We start from the raw sequence: 19,510 nt of genomic DNA, 5'->3' as shown, positions 1-19,510 counted from the left end.
CTCGCGTACACACAAGGATACATCACTATACAACTGTTGTCTGCCCTGTGATTGTGTTGAAGTGTACACCCGAAGTCACTATACCAAAGGGCATGTTTAGGCTCAGCCGCTGTAGAGTACGTGTTACTTTCTCACCATTGAACAACAACTGTGAGTGAGTTGCCCGGGGACATGTCCACTGGCTGACTAGGACAGTAGTGCCTATTTTCAGACCAAAAGTCCTAAAGCTGTCATTGTGTGATTTCTGATTGACCTATTTTGCCCTCATTTCCTCTTTGAAACATCAATCACAGTGGGATTTGGGCTGTATAACTGCTAAGGAAGGGTTTAAGCTGCTATTGATAGCATCACTGAATTGTTTTGTTTCTATGCTTGTAGATGTTTGTTTCCCTTTTCCTTGATAACAATGCAAATTCAGCTGACCTAACTGGGTGGGTTGAATCAAATTTGAAATTAAACATACTTATCACAGCGTTACACTAGGAAAACAATAGTTTGTTTTGATGGTCAATTCTATAAATTTTAAAAGTTTCCAGCCTCAAGTTTCTGTACGGTAACTATCTCAGAATCCAACACAATTTATAATGCACCTTTCAATGTTTTCCAATGTGGGGGTAGGGGGTGTTGTGGGGCAATAGGGGAAATTGATCACAAATTGTACCCTGGGACAGAAGAATTTGACCAACACAGGAAAATTTATCTACATTTAGTTTTTATTTCCCCCACCCTTGGGTAGTTGACATATCTTTGTTTCCTGTCCGAGGGGAATTCGACATGGCTTGAAATATAAAATCAAATTCCCCTGTTAGTCCAGCACTTCCCCTCTGGTGGAAAACATTGATAGATGCATTATGCTAAAAGATTACTGCTGCTGCAGCAACGCATGTGCAGAGTATATTTTATGGCAACACACTAGTAACCAAAAGTTTTACAGGGTCTCATATAACGCACAAAAATGTACAGTTAATACGACATTTTCTTTTTATGGTATGCCAGTTTTACACTTCATAGAGCAATGGGAATCAGAGGTTAAACTGTTCAACATAGTTTCACAATGCATGATTGAGTATAAGTCTGGACAATTTACAAAATGAATACACACGTGGGTGTGGTGCTCCCTTGGGCAGACCTTGAGAAATATAACCACACCCTTCAGATGATCTTAATACCATACATGTCCATTCATAGTATGCAGAGTTAATTTAATTTGTCTAGGATACTGTATGGTGCACATTTTTCCTAAAAGCAATATCGCTTTTCAGAACAATGGAGAAAACAATATATATGCATCTCTGATGTACAGAGTTTACCGGGGGTGTCGCTGTACAACAGTACCCTGATCATTTCCAGGGGTGTCACACTACAGATACAGTGCAAAAGTTAACTGGTACAGCATGAAGCATTGCCGTCCTCTCATTTTCTGCAACTATGGTATCACATTCCCTTTTTTACCATTTGACTTGAACAGCTGCTTTCCTATAGTTTTTAGCTAGGAGGATAGACCTTTCAACTAGGAGATGGGGATAAGAGCGTTCAAAGAATGACTGGAATAGATCAGAGAGTTTGAACTCAACTCACCTTCTGTCCATCCCCTGTGTACAGTAAAGCTACTTGCATTCTGAACATATCACTGATATCTTGAAGCAGCTGTTCAAATGAATGGGCTGACCGTCTGTTCAACAACATCAAATGTTTGATATCTGGTTCTCCATTCTTACACACACATATTTTCTTCGGTCGTTTGAACGGCGGAGGCGGTGCTGACGCCGCTCCCGGGGAATCACCAGAGGGAAGTCCTCGGCCGTCTGGCAGACTTGCCGACCGCCTGCGCACAGCGAGAAACCTGGCTTGATTTGGCGTGAGGATCCGGGCATTGTGCCATGCTTTGGGCTTACTGACTTTGCTGAGATCAAGAGGCTTTGGTTTCTTGGTTGACGAGAGCATGTACGCCCGTCCATCTTCCAACTGGTCCACTTCTCGAATCCCATGAATACCTCCTGGAGTGTAAATGTTTCGGACGCCGAACGGCAGCGATACTTTGCCGCTGAGTTCATTGAGTAAAGTGTCGATGGTACGATATTTTCTCTGAGAGACTGCCAGCTGCAGACCAGCAAAGTTAGTATCCCCACTTTTGTAGAACATCACTTTCTTTGCCTTTGATTTCCCACCCAGGCTGGAGCCACCTCCGGGTGGTGGAGGTTCCGGCGGTGTTGGATTCATCCTATTTACGATTCACACTGTAAGGAGAAAGTAAGGACAAGATTCAGTGTTATACATAATTCAATGCTGATGTGATGCTAATAATTGTTTTCCCTGTTTGTAATCCTATGGCAAGGCACTGGTCAGGTCAGGTTGTTGGAATATTAAAGTTCAAATCCCACCGCTGACACCAAATGTAACATTGAAAACAGTCACCATCTGGTAGTGATGATCATCTACATTGCATATTTATTGGCCATTGGCAAGATTGAAATCTCTTACTAATAACTGCAATGTCAAATTTAGTTGAAAGTAAAAGCAGAATACTTGACATAGTTGATCCAAACTATCACCAACAAATGCTATGTGATGGAATTTTTAAATAATTCAATGCTCACAACTATCATGGATGTTGGAGGGTATTTTTTGAATGTAGAAATTACAGAACACATTGCACACAGTTGGAAGAGACACAAGTGTAAAGCAATGTTCAACAAGTGGCAAAACTAGGGTTTTACTGTAAGAGGGGATCAACCATACTGTATGTCCTACAACACAAATGAAAACAGCACACTCTACATGGTATGACAATTGCCATGCAATTGATACATGTACACTTCTTCATCAACAATGAAAAGTGTACTTAACACAGAGTTCCTCAAGAATACTATGGTCTAAACCTCTGAATACATTACATATCAGATAGCATTGTGGATAGATTGATGTGAAAGATGGCAGCTGGCATACAGAATACAAACAGTGCCTTTCAAGAACATGACACTTATTATGGTAACATACTTGTAACCCAAACCCTGCATTTCATTCACTGTTAGACATGAAATGAAATTACTGTCACTATAGCCGTCTTGCCTATTGTACTCCCAGTCTCATTTTCAATAGCAAGACAGTAAAAACAGCTCCCGCATGTTTTTGGTTTGACTCTTCAGGGTATGTAATCAAATTAGCAACGCTAATTAGCTTGGACTGCAACATGTTAACTGTAAAAGGCCACTGTCTCTGGACACTGGCTCTCTAATTGATCAATACATGTGCATTCAAACTGAAAACAGTAATACAAATTTTAAAGCTAATCACACTCAGCAGTTGAAACTACATTTAACATAATTGGTTCATCTTAATTCTTACCTCTGTGTCTTCCAAAAGTGTGACTATGTAAATGTATTTCTAGAGACATGTATTTCCTTCAGACACACAGACGAAAGAGCAACTTTAACATCTGCCAAGTTTTTTGCACTTTCATTGTCCCTCACTGCTGGACCAGAAATGTCCTTAAAGTAACTGTGTGTCCTGTATGCACTGTCAGTCACCCTTTTGACCTGCGACCTTATTTGACCCCTGGTTCTATTCCACAACATATGATTGGGTGACCAGACACAGTCGTTCCACATGGATGGTTGAATATACTGTCTCTCATTTGTCTTAGATGCACACTACTGACACCCTTTTGAATTTTTATCAGTAACCAAGGTGACTTTAGTCATAGCTGAATGGGGCAAAAACAGGAATGTCACAAAAAGTAAAAAGGCCAAGCTTTCCGTTTGATTCTTTTTGGATTTCCAATTTCCAATTGAAAGTCCATGAGACTGAAAAACTACCCTGTATGATTAAATGAAACCACAGACAAACTTTTATAGATGAATTGAAAATCGATGTAATTTATCATAAATGCATTGCATAATTTCTTGGATTTTCAATGAAGTATTTGGTGGCCATTTTGAATGACAAGATACATGTACAACAACTGTTTTGAGATTTATTAGGAACTTGAAAATTGATTTGTCACTAAATGTTCAAATTTAGAGTATATTATTTTGCCTGACAGTTTTTCAACAATTTTCAAGAATGGACTCATGATAATTTATCCTTTCCTTCATAGAAAAAAGTTACAAAGGATCCACTAATACTTACAACTACTACTATGTGAAAAATACCTCATGTCTGATGTGATTGTTACCCTGGGAGTAGACAATTCCACTTATTTGTTACAAAACAAGCTGTAAGTAATGGGGATGACTTTAAGACAGTCTTCATAAAAGTTGATACAGCATAGGTTATTGAAGACAACAATTATAGTTTACTCTTACAAGACATACTGGTCTGATTGGGATGATTGAAACAACATACACGGTCAGGGTCGTTAGTATTACAAAGTCATAAAGTCTATTATGAAAATTACTTTTTGACTGTCAGAGTCATCGCCTCTGATGGCCTTTTGAACTCTTCAGTGGTTTTCCTCAGAACATTCAACAGGTTGTTGATTACCGGTTGAGTTGAAATTTATGAGCATCATTTGAATATGTAAATCAGCTGCTTTGGTTTATTTATCGACAAGGAAATATCATTGGCTAAAATTGTACATTGAATAAGAAATATTATGCAATAAAGGTATCACTCACTTTAACAGAATGTTTTAAAGTCAGAAAAGTTTATTATGAAGAATAATTAATGGAATATAATTTGTAATTTTATGACGACAATTGAATTTGTACATTTCCATATTGACAGTTATAAGTGATGTGACATAATACATCATATGTAGAAATCAATGTCTGGCAATATTACTGGTATATGCACATATGGTTGGTCTTAGAGGGTCATTTTACCATGTGTGGATTGACAACTTTGGATTTTAAATGTCACACTTTTCTTTTGTCGTGCAGATTGAAGTCATTAAGTGGATGAAGAATAGATTTTCATCAACCTTTTACTTTTGCAGGAAATATAAAGACACTGTATCCCATTAATTACATAGTATTGAATGCAAATCCTGCTCTTTCACATTTTTGATCCGTTCAACCCTTTGGATGAAAAACTCATCCCTCTTTCTCTGTAGACTAAGAACTGTTTTATTGGATGTGCCTATCATCATATCCAATCACAAAAAAATTAAGTCGTAGACAATCTCTGTTGCCATGGTTGCAAACAAATAAAAGGATGATGGATTACAAGCCTCAGCCAGACTTTGGTCTGCTGTAGATCAGTAATAGCTTAGGAAATGAGTTTGTGACACCTGCTGTTGCCGTGTCCTTGCTGACCTTTGACCCTTCATGTTTCTCTGTCTGCTGTACAGTGCAGTGTATGGACATGTCAGATGATGCTAACTGCAACACACTGAATCAGTATGTGACATGATTTTTTCCATTCTTGTTTTTAGGTACAATAAGGCCAAAAAAAATGTGAGACTTGTTTGAGCTCATCACCCACATCATCACTTTTCCTATTCCTTGTGTCTTTTTTTTTGTTTTGTGGTACAATTCAGCAAAATTTCACCACTGTCCAGTGTTCATAACAATGAAACTGTAGCACGGTCTAATTATTGCATCAACAAACTGTAGTCTATGGGTAGAGGTGCCTTCCCTTCATGCGGATACAATGTCCCAAAAAAGAAAAGAAAGAAATTAATTTTCATTGCATAAATAAAAGCAGTAATCATTGGGGTATGGGGAAAATCAGAAAAAAAGCGTCACTATGCAATGCTCAAAGTACTTGGATGCATGCTAAACTATGCATGCACATTCATATTACCTTAACACAGGTAGATAGAAAGACCAATGTGCACATTTGTCTTTGTCGTAAATAATACCAACAGCAGATCTTCCAATCCTTACCTGGACATGTTTAACTACTCCAGCTTTTGGCCAATTGATGGGCAAATTAATTTTTCACGTTATTTATTGGGAAATTACAAAAAATTTACTGATGACAGAAAATCTCCGAATATGGAAGTATGAATGTACGAACATGTACATATATAAATATACACAGGGAAGGCTCAATACATTGGCCATCTGGAAGAACTAGTGTGGAATGAGGCACAGGATGACTTTGAATATTGATAAATTACATGTATCACCTTGTCACTGTACACAACAGGAAGCTGGGTAGTTGATGTAAATCTGGCATGTACATTGTGTAATGTTGGCAAAAAATCTATCTTACGCCCCAAAATTTGCCAATTGTCAAGGACTAGCAACAAATACTTTACCTTTGAATATATTTTCTTAAACTGGTTGATGAAATCATCAAATTACTACGATGCAGTGACACTGAACATACATGTACATCATACTTGATCTAAACGCCCGAAAAATTTGGTCTTATGACTTCCATATCATTCTAATCTTATTATACTTATCTGGCTAATCTTCAAACTTGACACCACAATATTTGGTTATCAACTTGCTGACTTATAAACTTGCAGTTATGTGATATTTAAATTACCAATGATTTAGTGTCTTCACTATTTGGGTGATAAGGAAATATAATGTTTGCTTTACGATCGTAAAATTTTTCTTTGTTTTTTGATGTGTTGATTTCTCACACTACTGTGAGCTTTTGTTTGTTCACATATTCTGTGATCCTAGAGTCTGTGCTATTCTAATGTGCAGTAAGTACACGCAAACCAGGTACGGCATTAGATTGTCTAAACAGCCATGATAAAGTGCATCTATCATTGCTCTGTCACCTGCTGGGGATCTTATCCCTTTGAGCGCCAAAGTCAATGTTTGTTGCCTTTTGAAAATTATATCCCAGTCAATTTTTTAAAGATTTTTGCCAAAATTTTGATAAGAAACTGTAGCCGTTAAATGTTATGACCATTTGGTTCAAAATTATCAAAGAAATTACAGAAAAATTCATAAAAATTGGTAGAATGTTGCACTAAAATTATAGTGGAAAAATTACAGCACTCCAAGGGTTAATGAGTATCATGATGGTGATGAGACTGTCATTAAAGTATTGCTTGGTTTGACAAAGATGAATTATAAATGAAGGAAAACAAGACACTAAATCATTATGATTGAAAGTAAATGGTTTCTCAGCGAGGGGTGAAATTTGTTTCTGGCGAGAATGCATCTTGCAAGTATACGCAAATATTGATAGTCTAGAAGTAATCAGTCAGTTAGCCTTATAATAACACTGATGGTTAGAATCTTAATGTCTTTCTGTCTTTACATATTTCTACTTTGTTTAAAGAGCTAGTAATGCTAACATTTTTTTTATGTTTGTTTTTAATGTCAACAATAATTTCTTGTGCTTCTCCTCAAAGCATGTTGATTTACACAGTAGTCTGCTGATCAAGTCAGCCTGTAGGTGAGTGAACTGCATCGTTATTGTTGACAAGTAAATTCTGGTCCGGAATGTAATTCAAATGTAAACAGTAACAATGCATTATAAACATATAGACGCTATGTTGGCAAGCTAAATTGTGAGTGTTTCAACATTCTTGGGAGTAGAATGGGAACTTGTCATTGACATACAAAAAATGAAAATATCACCAAAAGTTACCGTGACTGGCCCTTTACGTGTTATGGTGACCAGCATTAAAAACAAGATGATATCAATAAAGCAAGGGTTAGTTTTTAAGCCAGGACATTAATTATTGAGCAAGTCTGAATTTGAATTTGACAAATAGTAACATCATTTATCAGAAAATCTCTATAAGTAATCAGACATGAAAAATATCCTCAGTCTGCATCTTGCTTGCTTACACAATACAATATCAGCACTGTACCTGCAAATTGTTACTTTGTAAAATTTATAACCAACCAATCAGCATTAATCTGAACGCATATATCACACAGGTTTGATTGCATGGAAACCTACATAGAGATAATGAAACATTCATACATTGGCACTTTTAATTCCATAAGGTGAAAAGAATGTAAATCTCTCAGATATATCACATCCTCTAAATCAGTAACTGTTGGCTTAATCTACTGCAGTGTTACGTTGACTTGTGTTGCAGAATAGTTTGACAGGTTTATTTTGCATCTGAAGGTTCCTGTGAATGTGCCAAATGTGTTTTCCTGTATCAGGGGACATTGTAAGGCAGCTAGGAAACAGGTGATCAAAGGCTAACTATTATAGCTGGTAGAATATCCACTCAGCTTTACTGTCTGTCAGTGGTTGGATTGTCAGATCTACGACAGAATAATTACAAAACTACGATGATGAAAAGTCCATTTTCTCAACAGCTTACAGAACAAGTTTAACCTGTTCACCCCCAAGTCACGGTAAACAGGTCCATAGTCACCATTGATAATGATAGGTTAGGGCCAAACCATGGTGGTGAAAGGGTTAATAGTGGCATAAACCAGCAAATGACCTGCAAGATTTTGAAGAAAACTGTAAAAGAAGAATTGACTGGAAAATACTAATTTTCAGCATCAATTCCCATTGACCCTAGACTAGAATCTGTGCTCGCAAACTCTGACACATCATTTTAATACAGGCCCTTTTCGTTAAGTTTTTTTATGCACACATATAAAAATTATTTTGTTTTCTGATATTTTTCTTGTCTGAAATTCTTCAAAAGGAGCTGATGATGCATGTATGCTTTGTCGACAGTGTTTTTGTATATTCCTCATGACAACCACATTCATAAATCACCGGTACCTGACCCACAGGATGTGAAGATGTAGATGACTGAATGGGATGGTGTTAGCAACACAGCAAATATGTACAAATCTCAGAGCATATTGAGTTACTAAATGTACCTCACTGATGTCATCCGTATCAGAAAAGCACTTAGCTCATCCTCATAAATAAAATTCCTCTTCAGCACTTATTTAGCATATTATGAATTTGAAAATGTTGATGTTTCTAAACGATGTATCACGTAGGATTTGGACTTTTGAAACAGCAATGCCGAAAAAAATAAAACTAGAGAAAATTTTTATCAGACATCTGACGCATGTCTCGCAAATACTAAGTCTTAATGCCTATACTGAGACCAGATTAAAGTATTACACTTAATGCATACACAGATCATACAGATAACTGAGTGGTTTTTGAAAAATACACGTTTCTATTAAATTTCATAATATTTTACTAGTAACTGGCATAAAAGTAGAGATTTGTTTTACCAGCTGAGTCTAGAAGACACAAAGCAAACTCTGAGTTCAGCATAAACATTAAATCATAAATGTGTTTTTCCCATTAAATGCAAAAATGATGTGAAAATTTTTTTTAAAGATATTATTTGGCATTTTTCAGCTGTCAAGATCCCTCCACCTACAAAACCACAACACAGGAGTGTAAACAAGCAACTGTAAATTTGACAAACCATAAGATACGACATGCCGTAAGACACGACAAGATAACATCACTTCTCTAAACTTCTCTGACAGAAATTTTTTACAATTTGTGGCACTGATATTTTTTCTATATATTTTTTAGTTTTTAATCCGAACTTGCTCCAGCATGACACATTGGTCTAGATAAGTGTGCATAAAGGTGTAAGATTGTAAGATTAAGAAATAAAACTTTCCCGTATTTTGTTACAGTACAACATTTACATATAACCGGTACACATGTATATGCGTGTAATGCCAATCCTGCTGATGCAGAGACCATATGACCCAGCAGGTTAACATTGCTATTAGTGCAAGATGCGAGGTATAATTATATTCAAATATGCAGATTACATTAATGAGCATTGTTTCGGTATTAAAATTCTATGCTAATGACCCTTAATCAATGTGGAATATTCATGTACCTCGGATCTTGCATTGTATATAACATTGGATTTATATTATAGCTACATAAATTTTACTGTAACACAAAATTATTTAGCAGAGAGTGTACTGTCTAAATTTATGACCACTTGATATTGATACCATTGTGTGACCAGGTAATGTTTTCTAGCCTTCCAGTAGCCTTACTCATACTGATTATAGATTTAGACTTTGATCATGTTAGTTTGTGGATAAAACAGCTTGGATACAAGACTGACTTTTTTTAAACAGCTTTCAATAAGCTACATACAACCCTTACAAGGCTTTGATCAATTTCATTGAAGGTTAACAACGTTTATATTGGCCTAACTTGATGTTAACACAAACTCGATTAGGAGTACAAAGAACAGCGTATCTCAAGTAGACATGAAAATTGACAAGTTTTCCTGTCACATTGTCCTTGTTACACCCTTGACTATTTATAACATTTATTGATCTAGTCACACGTCAGTTGTCCAGGAAATTCTAGCGCTGTTAATATTTAATTGCAAAAACATCATCCACCAAAATATTAACGTTTTCTGTAATAATAAAGATTAACAGCCCATGATGAACACATTATACTGTAAGTACTTATAATGCTGTCCATGATACTCAATTCACAGCAAAACTGCCAGCATATAGTAATTTTAATTTTAATTTTACATTGTATTTCTGACCAAAGAATTTTACATCAGTCCATTAATGCTGCATGAAACCAATTAACATTAATATAACGCTACAATAATTTTTTTTTTTTCTGGTGAAAAAAAAATTGACTTGATGTAACGGTATTGATATAATTAACCAATTGCAATGGGTATTTCCAGTATGGTAAATTATGAATTTTGGTATGTATTCGTTGACCACAATAAATGTTGTAACGGTGTACATGGTACTTTACATGTATATGGCATAACTGTAACATCATAGACGTGATTGGGATGGTGACAGCTGTACAGTGAAGCAATATGGTACTTATACTACAAAAAAAATGTGAACTAAAAAAAGTTTGGTGATCTCTCTAAATATCCAGTTACCACTTTGCTTTGCTCTTTTATGATTGGCGCGAAAAACTCCTGATAAAACCTGTATGAAGTGACTACACATTGCCTAACTACCACACATACCCTCAGCACACTATCATACGTATACACAGTTTTCAATGATGGATAAAACATACCGGTACAGTTTATAACACAGGGCATGCTTGTTGTCTATATATTCCCTGTCTGTGATTTAGATCTGTGATTCACGTCTGGAGATAGCATATCAAAACTCTTTGGGGAGACCAGATTGTTAAGCTACAGGCCTGACTTAATAAGTAAGCAGATGATATAATGCCATCAATATGAACACGTTGTACCATAGTTGAGTTCAGAACGCAGGTAGTACACGGTACCTAACAAAACATTGTTTTTGTTTGTTATAGTTACAGCATACCAAGGTGCATAACTCAGAAGAGCAACTGATAGCCTATCTCACACCTATCAAATGACCTCCAGAAACGATCTTCTGGAGATACTTCTTAAATTGTTTCGTCTCGCTAGTCTGTAATTTTACTCTCAAGGAACGGTTGTAGAGACAATCAATACGTTTATCCATGTGGGTCGGATTTTGGCTAAGTCATTGTTTGAGGACAAAAAGATTACGTCAAATACATTGTGTGCTTTTCCAGACTAATCAATACTGGAATTGGAATTCCACTTGCACCTGAACGACATTGAAAATAAAACTGAGTGATAATTTAAATTTGGATATGCCAAGAAGTATATGAGATGCCATTAATAGAAATGTATGCATTCATCAGATGTTATATAGAAAGGCAGATATTTACATGCTGTAAGAATATCGACCATGAACCTCAAGATCTGTACATTTATACATACTGTAGACTACCAACAATCACTGAAGTCACAGTGAACACTCTGATACAACGGCTATACAACATTGTACAGCACCGTGACCTCAACTTGTTCATGTTCAAATAAACTGTTATCATCGTCTTGCTGGCAGAACGGCCTGTACTCACCTACGATTTCCGATACCCTGACCTGGTAACACTAACAGTTAAATCCGTGCATTGCGACAAAACTCGCCGAGCCTTTGAAATCTTAATGCCTCTGGTCGCGGATCGCCATTTTGCATATTGGTTATATTTCATGGGCTTAGCAGGCATTGACAATTACGCGCCTGTTGTTGACATCAGTACACATAGAAACGCCTATTGTTATGCAAATTGGCTTAGTGTGACCGAGCAGGCCAGTTACACACAGCAGTTTTACACACCAGAAGCGTGTCAGATAACACTGCCATCTGCAGTCAGGAAGCTAAAATTCAAAGTGTTACAATCTATGCGGAAAAACTCTAACTGTCAAGGAGCTATTTACGAGTACAAGCATTATATAATAGCCTGTATTCATACACTGTTTGTGGAAGGACTGTGATCAATCATACAAGCTGGTTTAATTTCATTTCCAATTAGTGGAAAATTGCTATTATAACTGTACTAAACCAGTTATTACTGTTGTTTATGTAACAGATTAAACCGGTAACTCTCGGTAGGGCCCTACCGAGAAAAATCGATAAAAATGGGCGGAGCAAAACATAACTAATATGGTATCTTTGTGAACAAAAGTAGCAAATTAAAACAGCTGGTTGAACACCTCCAAAATAGAACGTGCACGCCACATAATGTAAACATTGACTGCACGGTGACTTTACGTATACTATTTTCACCCAATTTTACGGTTTACTTTCCATACGATACATCCACTCATTTCCCCAATAGGTTTGTCTTGAACATAGACTTTTTCGAAGTCTTACTGGAGCAGAGGTTCGGCGCGGCGTCTCCTCGGATTTGTACAAACCGTGATGACGTTGCCAGGCGATCGATCGACACTCCTTAGTTCTCATGCGTCATGGTATACGTTTCTCGTCCGAAAACGAAGCGTTTGTCATTGTTTCAGCGCGTTTTTGAATGATTCAACATAATGCATATCATGACAGTGGCAATAGCTATCCGCATCTTTGTATACGGGTAAACGATGCAGAAATCGTAGAAAATGTAGTTTTTCTGCCACGGGATCTATTATCGGGGTTTTCCTCGGCTCAGTCATAGTATATATAGTGTACATCACTCTTGCAGGGAGTCTTGATTGAAGATAATAATGAAGCACCGTTTTGTCCAAACGCCGTCCTAGAAATGCCGCATTTCAGGAAAGAACGGGGAAAAATCAAAACAGTTCTGAAGGAACAGCAAATTCGCCTACTAGATGTCCAAATTTATCGAGTGTGGTTATTTCAATAGATGACGGACATTTACCACAATGCTCAACGGCCAAGTCGTCTACCAAATTTTGTAGAGCTTTTGTCTTACAAACAATCCTTTCCTCATTCGACCTTAGTTCAGCGAGGCAGGGCTGTGTCTCCATTATAAAACGTAGTTTTCCACAGTTCTTGGATGGTAGTTGTAGTTTCCTTTTCAAAAATTTCGTTGTCTCATGAACTCGGCGCTGTCGGATGGGAGGGTACCGACGACTATTCCCCCGGCTTCGATTACAAGTTTTATGGTGACCGAAATGAAATGTGGTGTCGATTTGTTGTCTTATGATTATTTCAAAAAGCTTCTGAAAAGTACTTATTTTAGAAATCAAACCTGTTAATATTTAATCACCAAAAATAAAATCAGAATAAAGTGATTTCATGAATTCTCGGAGCATTCGTTTCGATGTTCATCCCTCCTTATAAAATGGTGAGTTCTAGTATTTCGCTACTTTGAACGATCCCGCCAAAATCGAGTGCACTGCACTTCTACACTCTCCACGCAGTCGCGATACTAGTCATTACAAACGCGTGGTAGTCAGAGTCAGACTGCTAATCACACTATGTCAGCTGGCTTTATGAAGATAGCGGTCACTGATGAGCACTAGAGGTAGCCTCGGGAATTTTCTTTGCCAGGAATGAATTGGAGCTAGCTGTGATGATGGGGATCGAGCGCGGACATTTGAGTGCAACTTATGGGACTGATTAGTATGTACGGTGACCTCAGCTGCCGCCGGCGACGTTTGTCAACTCGACGTCTGATCACTGAGATCAGCACAAGTGACCCAGCAGTGACGACCGAATATGCCGAAGGCGATTGCAGGCGTCAAAAAAATCCCGGTTTTGTCAGCACATTGGAGGCTACTTGTTTTTTGAATTTTGACTTTGTTCGCTTTGTGTTACATAGGCATGCACGGCTTTTATAGATCGGGAAAGAAAATGTATATCACTTTTGGAAACAGCTAAGCGATAGTTACGCATATCGCATTGCGATGATTGCGCTTTCAACCGTACCGTTGACTAGAGGGTAAAACTTGAAATTTGAAAAGAAGACAGAAGATATACAGACAGTGTAGACAAAGTGAAAGATCATGCCAGAATTTGTGCTGGTACTTGTCCGTGGTCTCAACCCGAACATACCAGACGTACTTTATGCCGGGCATGAATGACAGCATAGGCCTTCCTGTCTGTAAAATGTACGGCTCAGGTAGGCCAACATAAATGAAAACGGTCCTTTTCAGGACCAACAAATTTTCCAAAAAAGAGAACTACCGAATCAAATGTGTTTGCATGTATTTGTTCTACACAGTGTGTGTGCGTTTGTATCTTTCGGTACGCTCCGAGTATTTGGTGTTTTTCCCCGCCTTGAACAATCAACGCTACGTACGGAAAAAGTAAACAACGTATCGCTAATGACTCATTTGTAATTTGCATATCATGTCAATCATGCAGATTCAAACTGAACATCGAACGTTATACCGGCGATATTACCGGCAAATATTTTATCCTTTTTCTGGTTCCAGACGTCATTTCAAATTAATTTCGTCAGAAACCAAGTATATTGTGCTCCAAATACTTATACACATATCCCATAATTTCCAAGAAAAAAATTAATCGGTAGATTTCTAAATTAACGGTTTTATGGACGGCGTCCAGAGCGTACCGAGTACGTTTGAATATCCCACCATTATGACCACTCTCGTAGGTTCTCGCGCTTTTATACGGGAGTTGGGCTTTAACAATCACAGTTTACACCAGCTGGTTAAAACAAACATTGGTGGGCATTTTGCATATTGTGGAAGAGCTTGATGTAATCACAGTTGTATGTAACAGTTATACCTGTTATGTGTGTAAATCTTTGAAGTACAGTACTGTAATTTTTCCCAACAAAATTTCAGTACAACATATTACCAATTTTGGAGTTTCTTTGTTATTTTTTTGATAAATTAGACCAAATGGACAAAGATTTTCATTGGTTTCACAGTTTTTGGTCAAAATTTTGGCAAAAATATGGAAAACAAATTGTCTTGATTGGAAAAAAATTGTTCGCATGATATTTTTAACGCAACAACTGTGTCAGTACATCACACTGGCTATAATGTTCTACACAACACTGGAATTCTATCCACTAGAAACTTGTTTTATCTTTTGGCTCACATCGTTCCTGGACTGGTATAAATATTATTCTATTTACTTGACATGGCATCTTGAAAAATCTGACTCTTGCATGTTTTTGAACAAACAGTGTTTCCAGCTGAATTAATGCATAGTTTTGCTGTTGGAAAGGTAGACATGGCTACACCTCCAAGCTTGTATGCATGGTCACAGTATAGCTATGTGTACTTCAGTGTTTATGTTGATTGTAACCATAGACCCAAAGGCTTTGTAGCATGGAACTTTGCTTCAGGGTGTATGCTATATAAAGTCAGTGTTTAGCTATCAGAATCCAAATTTGCAACATGGGATAAATGCATCGCTAACAGACCCTTGGCCTTGCTTTTTACAGTACTTATGCATTAATCACGCACATGAACACCAGTCACATTCTTTCCGCAGCTCAATAGAAGCCAGGGGTTTGACACTTTTCATTATCTTCAAGAATATGAAAAAAATCCTCAACTGGACAATATTTTATTTCTGAACAAATTTGATGAATTTAATTTCATAAGTTCTCAATCAAAATTTCCAGTGAGGAACTGCATCTATAAATTTTTTTGCAAACTAACCAATGATCATTCATTGCAACTTGAAAGAGCTTGAGACTCAATTTACAATTACAAAAGATCAAAAATTTGTTGGGCAGATCATATCAGAAAATATTGTCAATTTTATCTTCAAGGTGAAGACTAAATCAGGCCAAATAAAGAAAATTTTATTTTTTACTCTCATGTGCATTTTCCTAATGTTTGTTGGAAAAAAAGTTGAGTATAAGAAAATGCTAGAGTCCTAAACAAAACCGAAAATGTTCAAAGGGACATTATCTTTCAGAAACGTTCAGTATACATCTATCATTTTAATACCAAAAGTCCATATTTGACCTTAAAATTGTGTGAAATTGAGATGAAAAGGAAGATTTTGGCGAACAACCTTTTGAATTCGACACTTCATCAAAATTGAGATCTGACTTTGAGTGGAAAAAAGCAGTCAAAACATGAAGTACTTGTAAATCTTTTCAACTTCAAAGCACAATATTTGAAACTTTTTAATCTGAAGACCCCATATGGTTGATGTGTACATTGTACAATAGCCATTTAAATAAATTATTTAGTACCTTTATTGTCAGAATTTTTCTCAATATATTTATCTGTCAGATAGTGCTACTTATTTTTATGGTTGAATAAGTAAACAGCTACAATAATCTGTATTGGTGTGGAACAAATTACATCATTATTATTACATGATGTCATATGATCAAGATACACACATTTACACATTTTCCAGTGCAGTTGGATACTTTTGCAAGTGATAATGACAGAAATATTAAGATTCTATCAACAATATCCAGGGATAGAAATATCTTTTTATTTCTTGTGGCAAAAGTTTGCCACCGGATATAAAATCAGGTGGCAATTATGAAAAATCGGGTGGCAGTTTAATACATCATGTGATCGGTATAATACAACATTTTGTCATTGCCACATACTCATTCTAATTTATAAATTCTTGAAAATATGGTGAGTACACATCACAAAAAATCAACCCATACTGCAGGCCTCGAAAAAAAATTTTCAAACTTACCAACCGTGGGACACGTGAATTTCATTTTTACTTGCCCGACAGGAAAAGTTACTTGCCCTAAATTTCTAATAACTGTACTAGTAATTTGTAACAGAAAGCAAGAGTTTGGCCATATGAAGTGAATTCAAAGAGGGAAAAAACAGATTCAAACATGAACTACATTCTTGTTAAAATGAAGGACTATTACCAAATCTGAAATGTCGCTGAAGAAACGTGAGAATACTTTAGTTTTTTTTCTGTAGATTTGGCCATCTAGAAAACATCTTTGAATTTGGAATTTTTCCACAACCTAATCCAAATTAAAATCTTTGCATAAGAGTAATAAGATTGTGTGATTTACGATGTGCATAGCTGGCTGCTGCTCTTTGTTATCAAGCTGAGATCACAAACAACTGCTCTGCTAGTGTTTATCTGCCAATGCATACGCACATGTACATCTGCAACCCTTTTACCTGTTTACATGTTTACTCACAGAGCAAAAACGTCTTTCAAAGTTTTATTTTGATAAATGTATTCGTCAAGAGAGCAGATTCAAGTTTCGTTTTCGTTACTCTTCAGTGCAGATTTGTTTTCTGTAAGTGAGAGCCGATCCCTAACAACCAAGGTCACGTAATTTGAAACTGTCTGCATCTCACGCACTACGTAGCTGCAATATGTGGCCTCCTTGGTCGACTGAGCCCGTTTCGACTACGATGTAAACTTGTACTTTTTCATCTGGGTGTTGATTTACGTTGAACAGTAAGCATTGCCGAGATCCATGGCTTCGAATAAGTTTACATCCATTTACCAAGCACAGGGTGCAATTACACTATCGCGTGAAGCCGATCGACTGTCATACGACTTATGCTGCACTTGCACAAAGAGAATGGCAACCACTGTCAAGAGCATACCACTTTACGGCACACATACAAAACAGTAAGTTCACTCCGTGTCGTCGGAGAGAACATGTCGCAAAACTGTATTTTTACGACTTTTGTGTTTTACAACAGCAAGAACGATTAATTATTTTGCGATGTCTGGCGGATTTTCAAGGGTTTCAGAAAAAACTTTTGAGAGTTGAAGGACTTACAATGATTGTAGGCGTGTACAGACCTAATGAAATACGTTTTCAAGCTTGAATTGTCCAGAGCTTGGTATAATTAGATAATTCAACCGCTGGTGCACTTGCCCGTCGGACGGGAAGCGTATTGATTTTACTTGCCCGAACGCAAAATTCACTAGCCACGGGCGTCGGGCGATAGGAATTTTTGAGCCCTGTACTGGCTAATGAATTGCAAGTATTTATTGTTATTTAATTCACGCAGGCTGCAGTTTGGCTTTGTTTTCAAAATGTCACAACATGCTTTTATCTTGTGCCGTATGACTGCATATGCGGCTATCACAGAGGGCAACAACATGTCCAGTGTACAAAAGCTGCTGTCATCGATATGGAGATTAGCCAATCACAAGTTTGGATTCACGCTGTGTTTTCATTCGTGCCAAATGTCGCAATTAGTTTGGGGGTTTTTTTGGCTAATGAGTTTTTCAGCCGTCAGACAACGCGTGTTCCTTCAGACTAGTGTTCCTTCATTCAAGCTGTAGGATCGATGACATGATGACCCACAATTTAGTGGCAGAAAAATACCACCAGAAAAAAATTGTCTATTGACAGGCGCCTGTCAATAGACAGAATCCGGCTATTGACAGGCGCCTGTCAATAGACAAAAAATGGCTATTGACACGCGGGACGTTTTTCGCCAAAATTCACCGCATTTTAGCAAAATAAACTGTTCTTTCTCCACTTAAATGAAGAACACATTATTTTTCCATGAAAAATTTACAAAATAAGTGCCAACACGTCACAAATTCAACGTTTTGAACGCAGTAGCGAAAGCCGGTCATCCGCGGTGCCGTAAAGCTTCATCACCGAGCTCTAGCACGTACATGCTCTGCACAGTGCACGTATATTTTGGCCTATAGATCATACTTGTACTGTACAATACAATGTTTCGGTGTTGATTAAGCCCGTTTTGCAGTGTAAATGTTGAAAAAAGTACTTAACGTCACAACTGTCAAGGCATTCATTGCGATTTTCGACGGCCGCCGGCCGCGACACTCTGATCGCCTTCAACATGGCTCCGCGGCTGCGCTGAGAAATGGCTATTACAGTGGTGAAGACATTGTAAAATATCGGCAGATGGCCCAAAATAACAAGGTAAAAGTACCAGAAGCACAACAAGTTGAACTTTACAGCGAAGTACGGCTTGCGGCAGGAGCCAGAGCGAAAGATTCGTTAAGTCTCAACTAACGATCGGAGAGCCAACACTGTAACCTTTGACCCCCAGATCGGTTGATGTCCACCCTCTGCATGCGGCCTTGCATGTTCGTGGCATCGCAAAGTCAATGACCTTGGGTACTACAAAACTGTATCCGGAATTAAACCGTTTGGGTAATAATTTTTCCTCATTTTAAACTTAGGATTAAACATTGCAATAACTTTTAACATCATGCCTTTCTTTTTGAACGTGCTAAAAAGTTCTACAATATGGATCTTCTATATAAACTTGGCAGATAAGTTGGAGGGGGAAGCAAAATTAAGTCACACTACTCTCACAAAATTGAAACTTCTTTCTCTAACAAACATTGCTTTCTTTATAACAATATTCACAGTGCTATTCCCAAAGATGTTACAAGCTTGTTTGGTTAGTGAAAAATATTCCTGTATGTTTGACGATTGCTACAGAGATGAAAAA

The 19,510-nt window shown here is 37.3% G+C and overlaps 1 protein-coding gene across 4 annotated transcripts in view; it reads right to left on the bottom strand.

Moving 5' to 3' along the window:
• The window catches only part of LOC139133522 (uncharacterized), a 205,799-nt gene that overhangs the window by 170,471 nt on the left and 15,818 nt on the right, over nt 1-19,510 (bottom strand). For 3 of the 4 annotated variants that reach the window (XM_070700174.1, XM_070700177.1, XM_070700176.1), the window contains exons 1-2: nt 11,749-11,888; nt 1,579-2,237 (exon numbers count right to left, since the gene is read on the bottom strand). In XM_070700174.1, the coding sequence (XP_070556275.1) occupies nt 1,579-2,220 (642 nt within the window). In that variant the 5' untranslated portion in view covers nt 2,221-2,237; nt 11,749-11,888. Of the gene's footprint in view, nt 1-1,578; nt 2,238-11,748; nt 11,889-19,510 lie in introns of those variants that run through there. The other variant, XM_070700175.1, reaches the window with a different exon arrangement.

The sequence above is a fragment of the Ptychodera flava genome, chromosome 5 (genome assembly GCF_041260155.1).
Source record: "Ptychodera flava strain L36383 chromosome 5, AS_Pfla_20210202, whole genome shotgun sequence".
In the NCBI taxonomy this organism is placed as follows: domain Eukaryota; kingdom Metazoa; phylum Hemichordata; class Enteropneusta; family Ptychoderidae; genus Ptychodera; species Ptychodera flava.
This window is presented reverse-complemented; position numbering and strand designations above follow the sequence as displayed.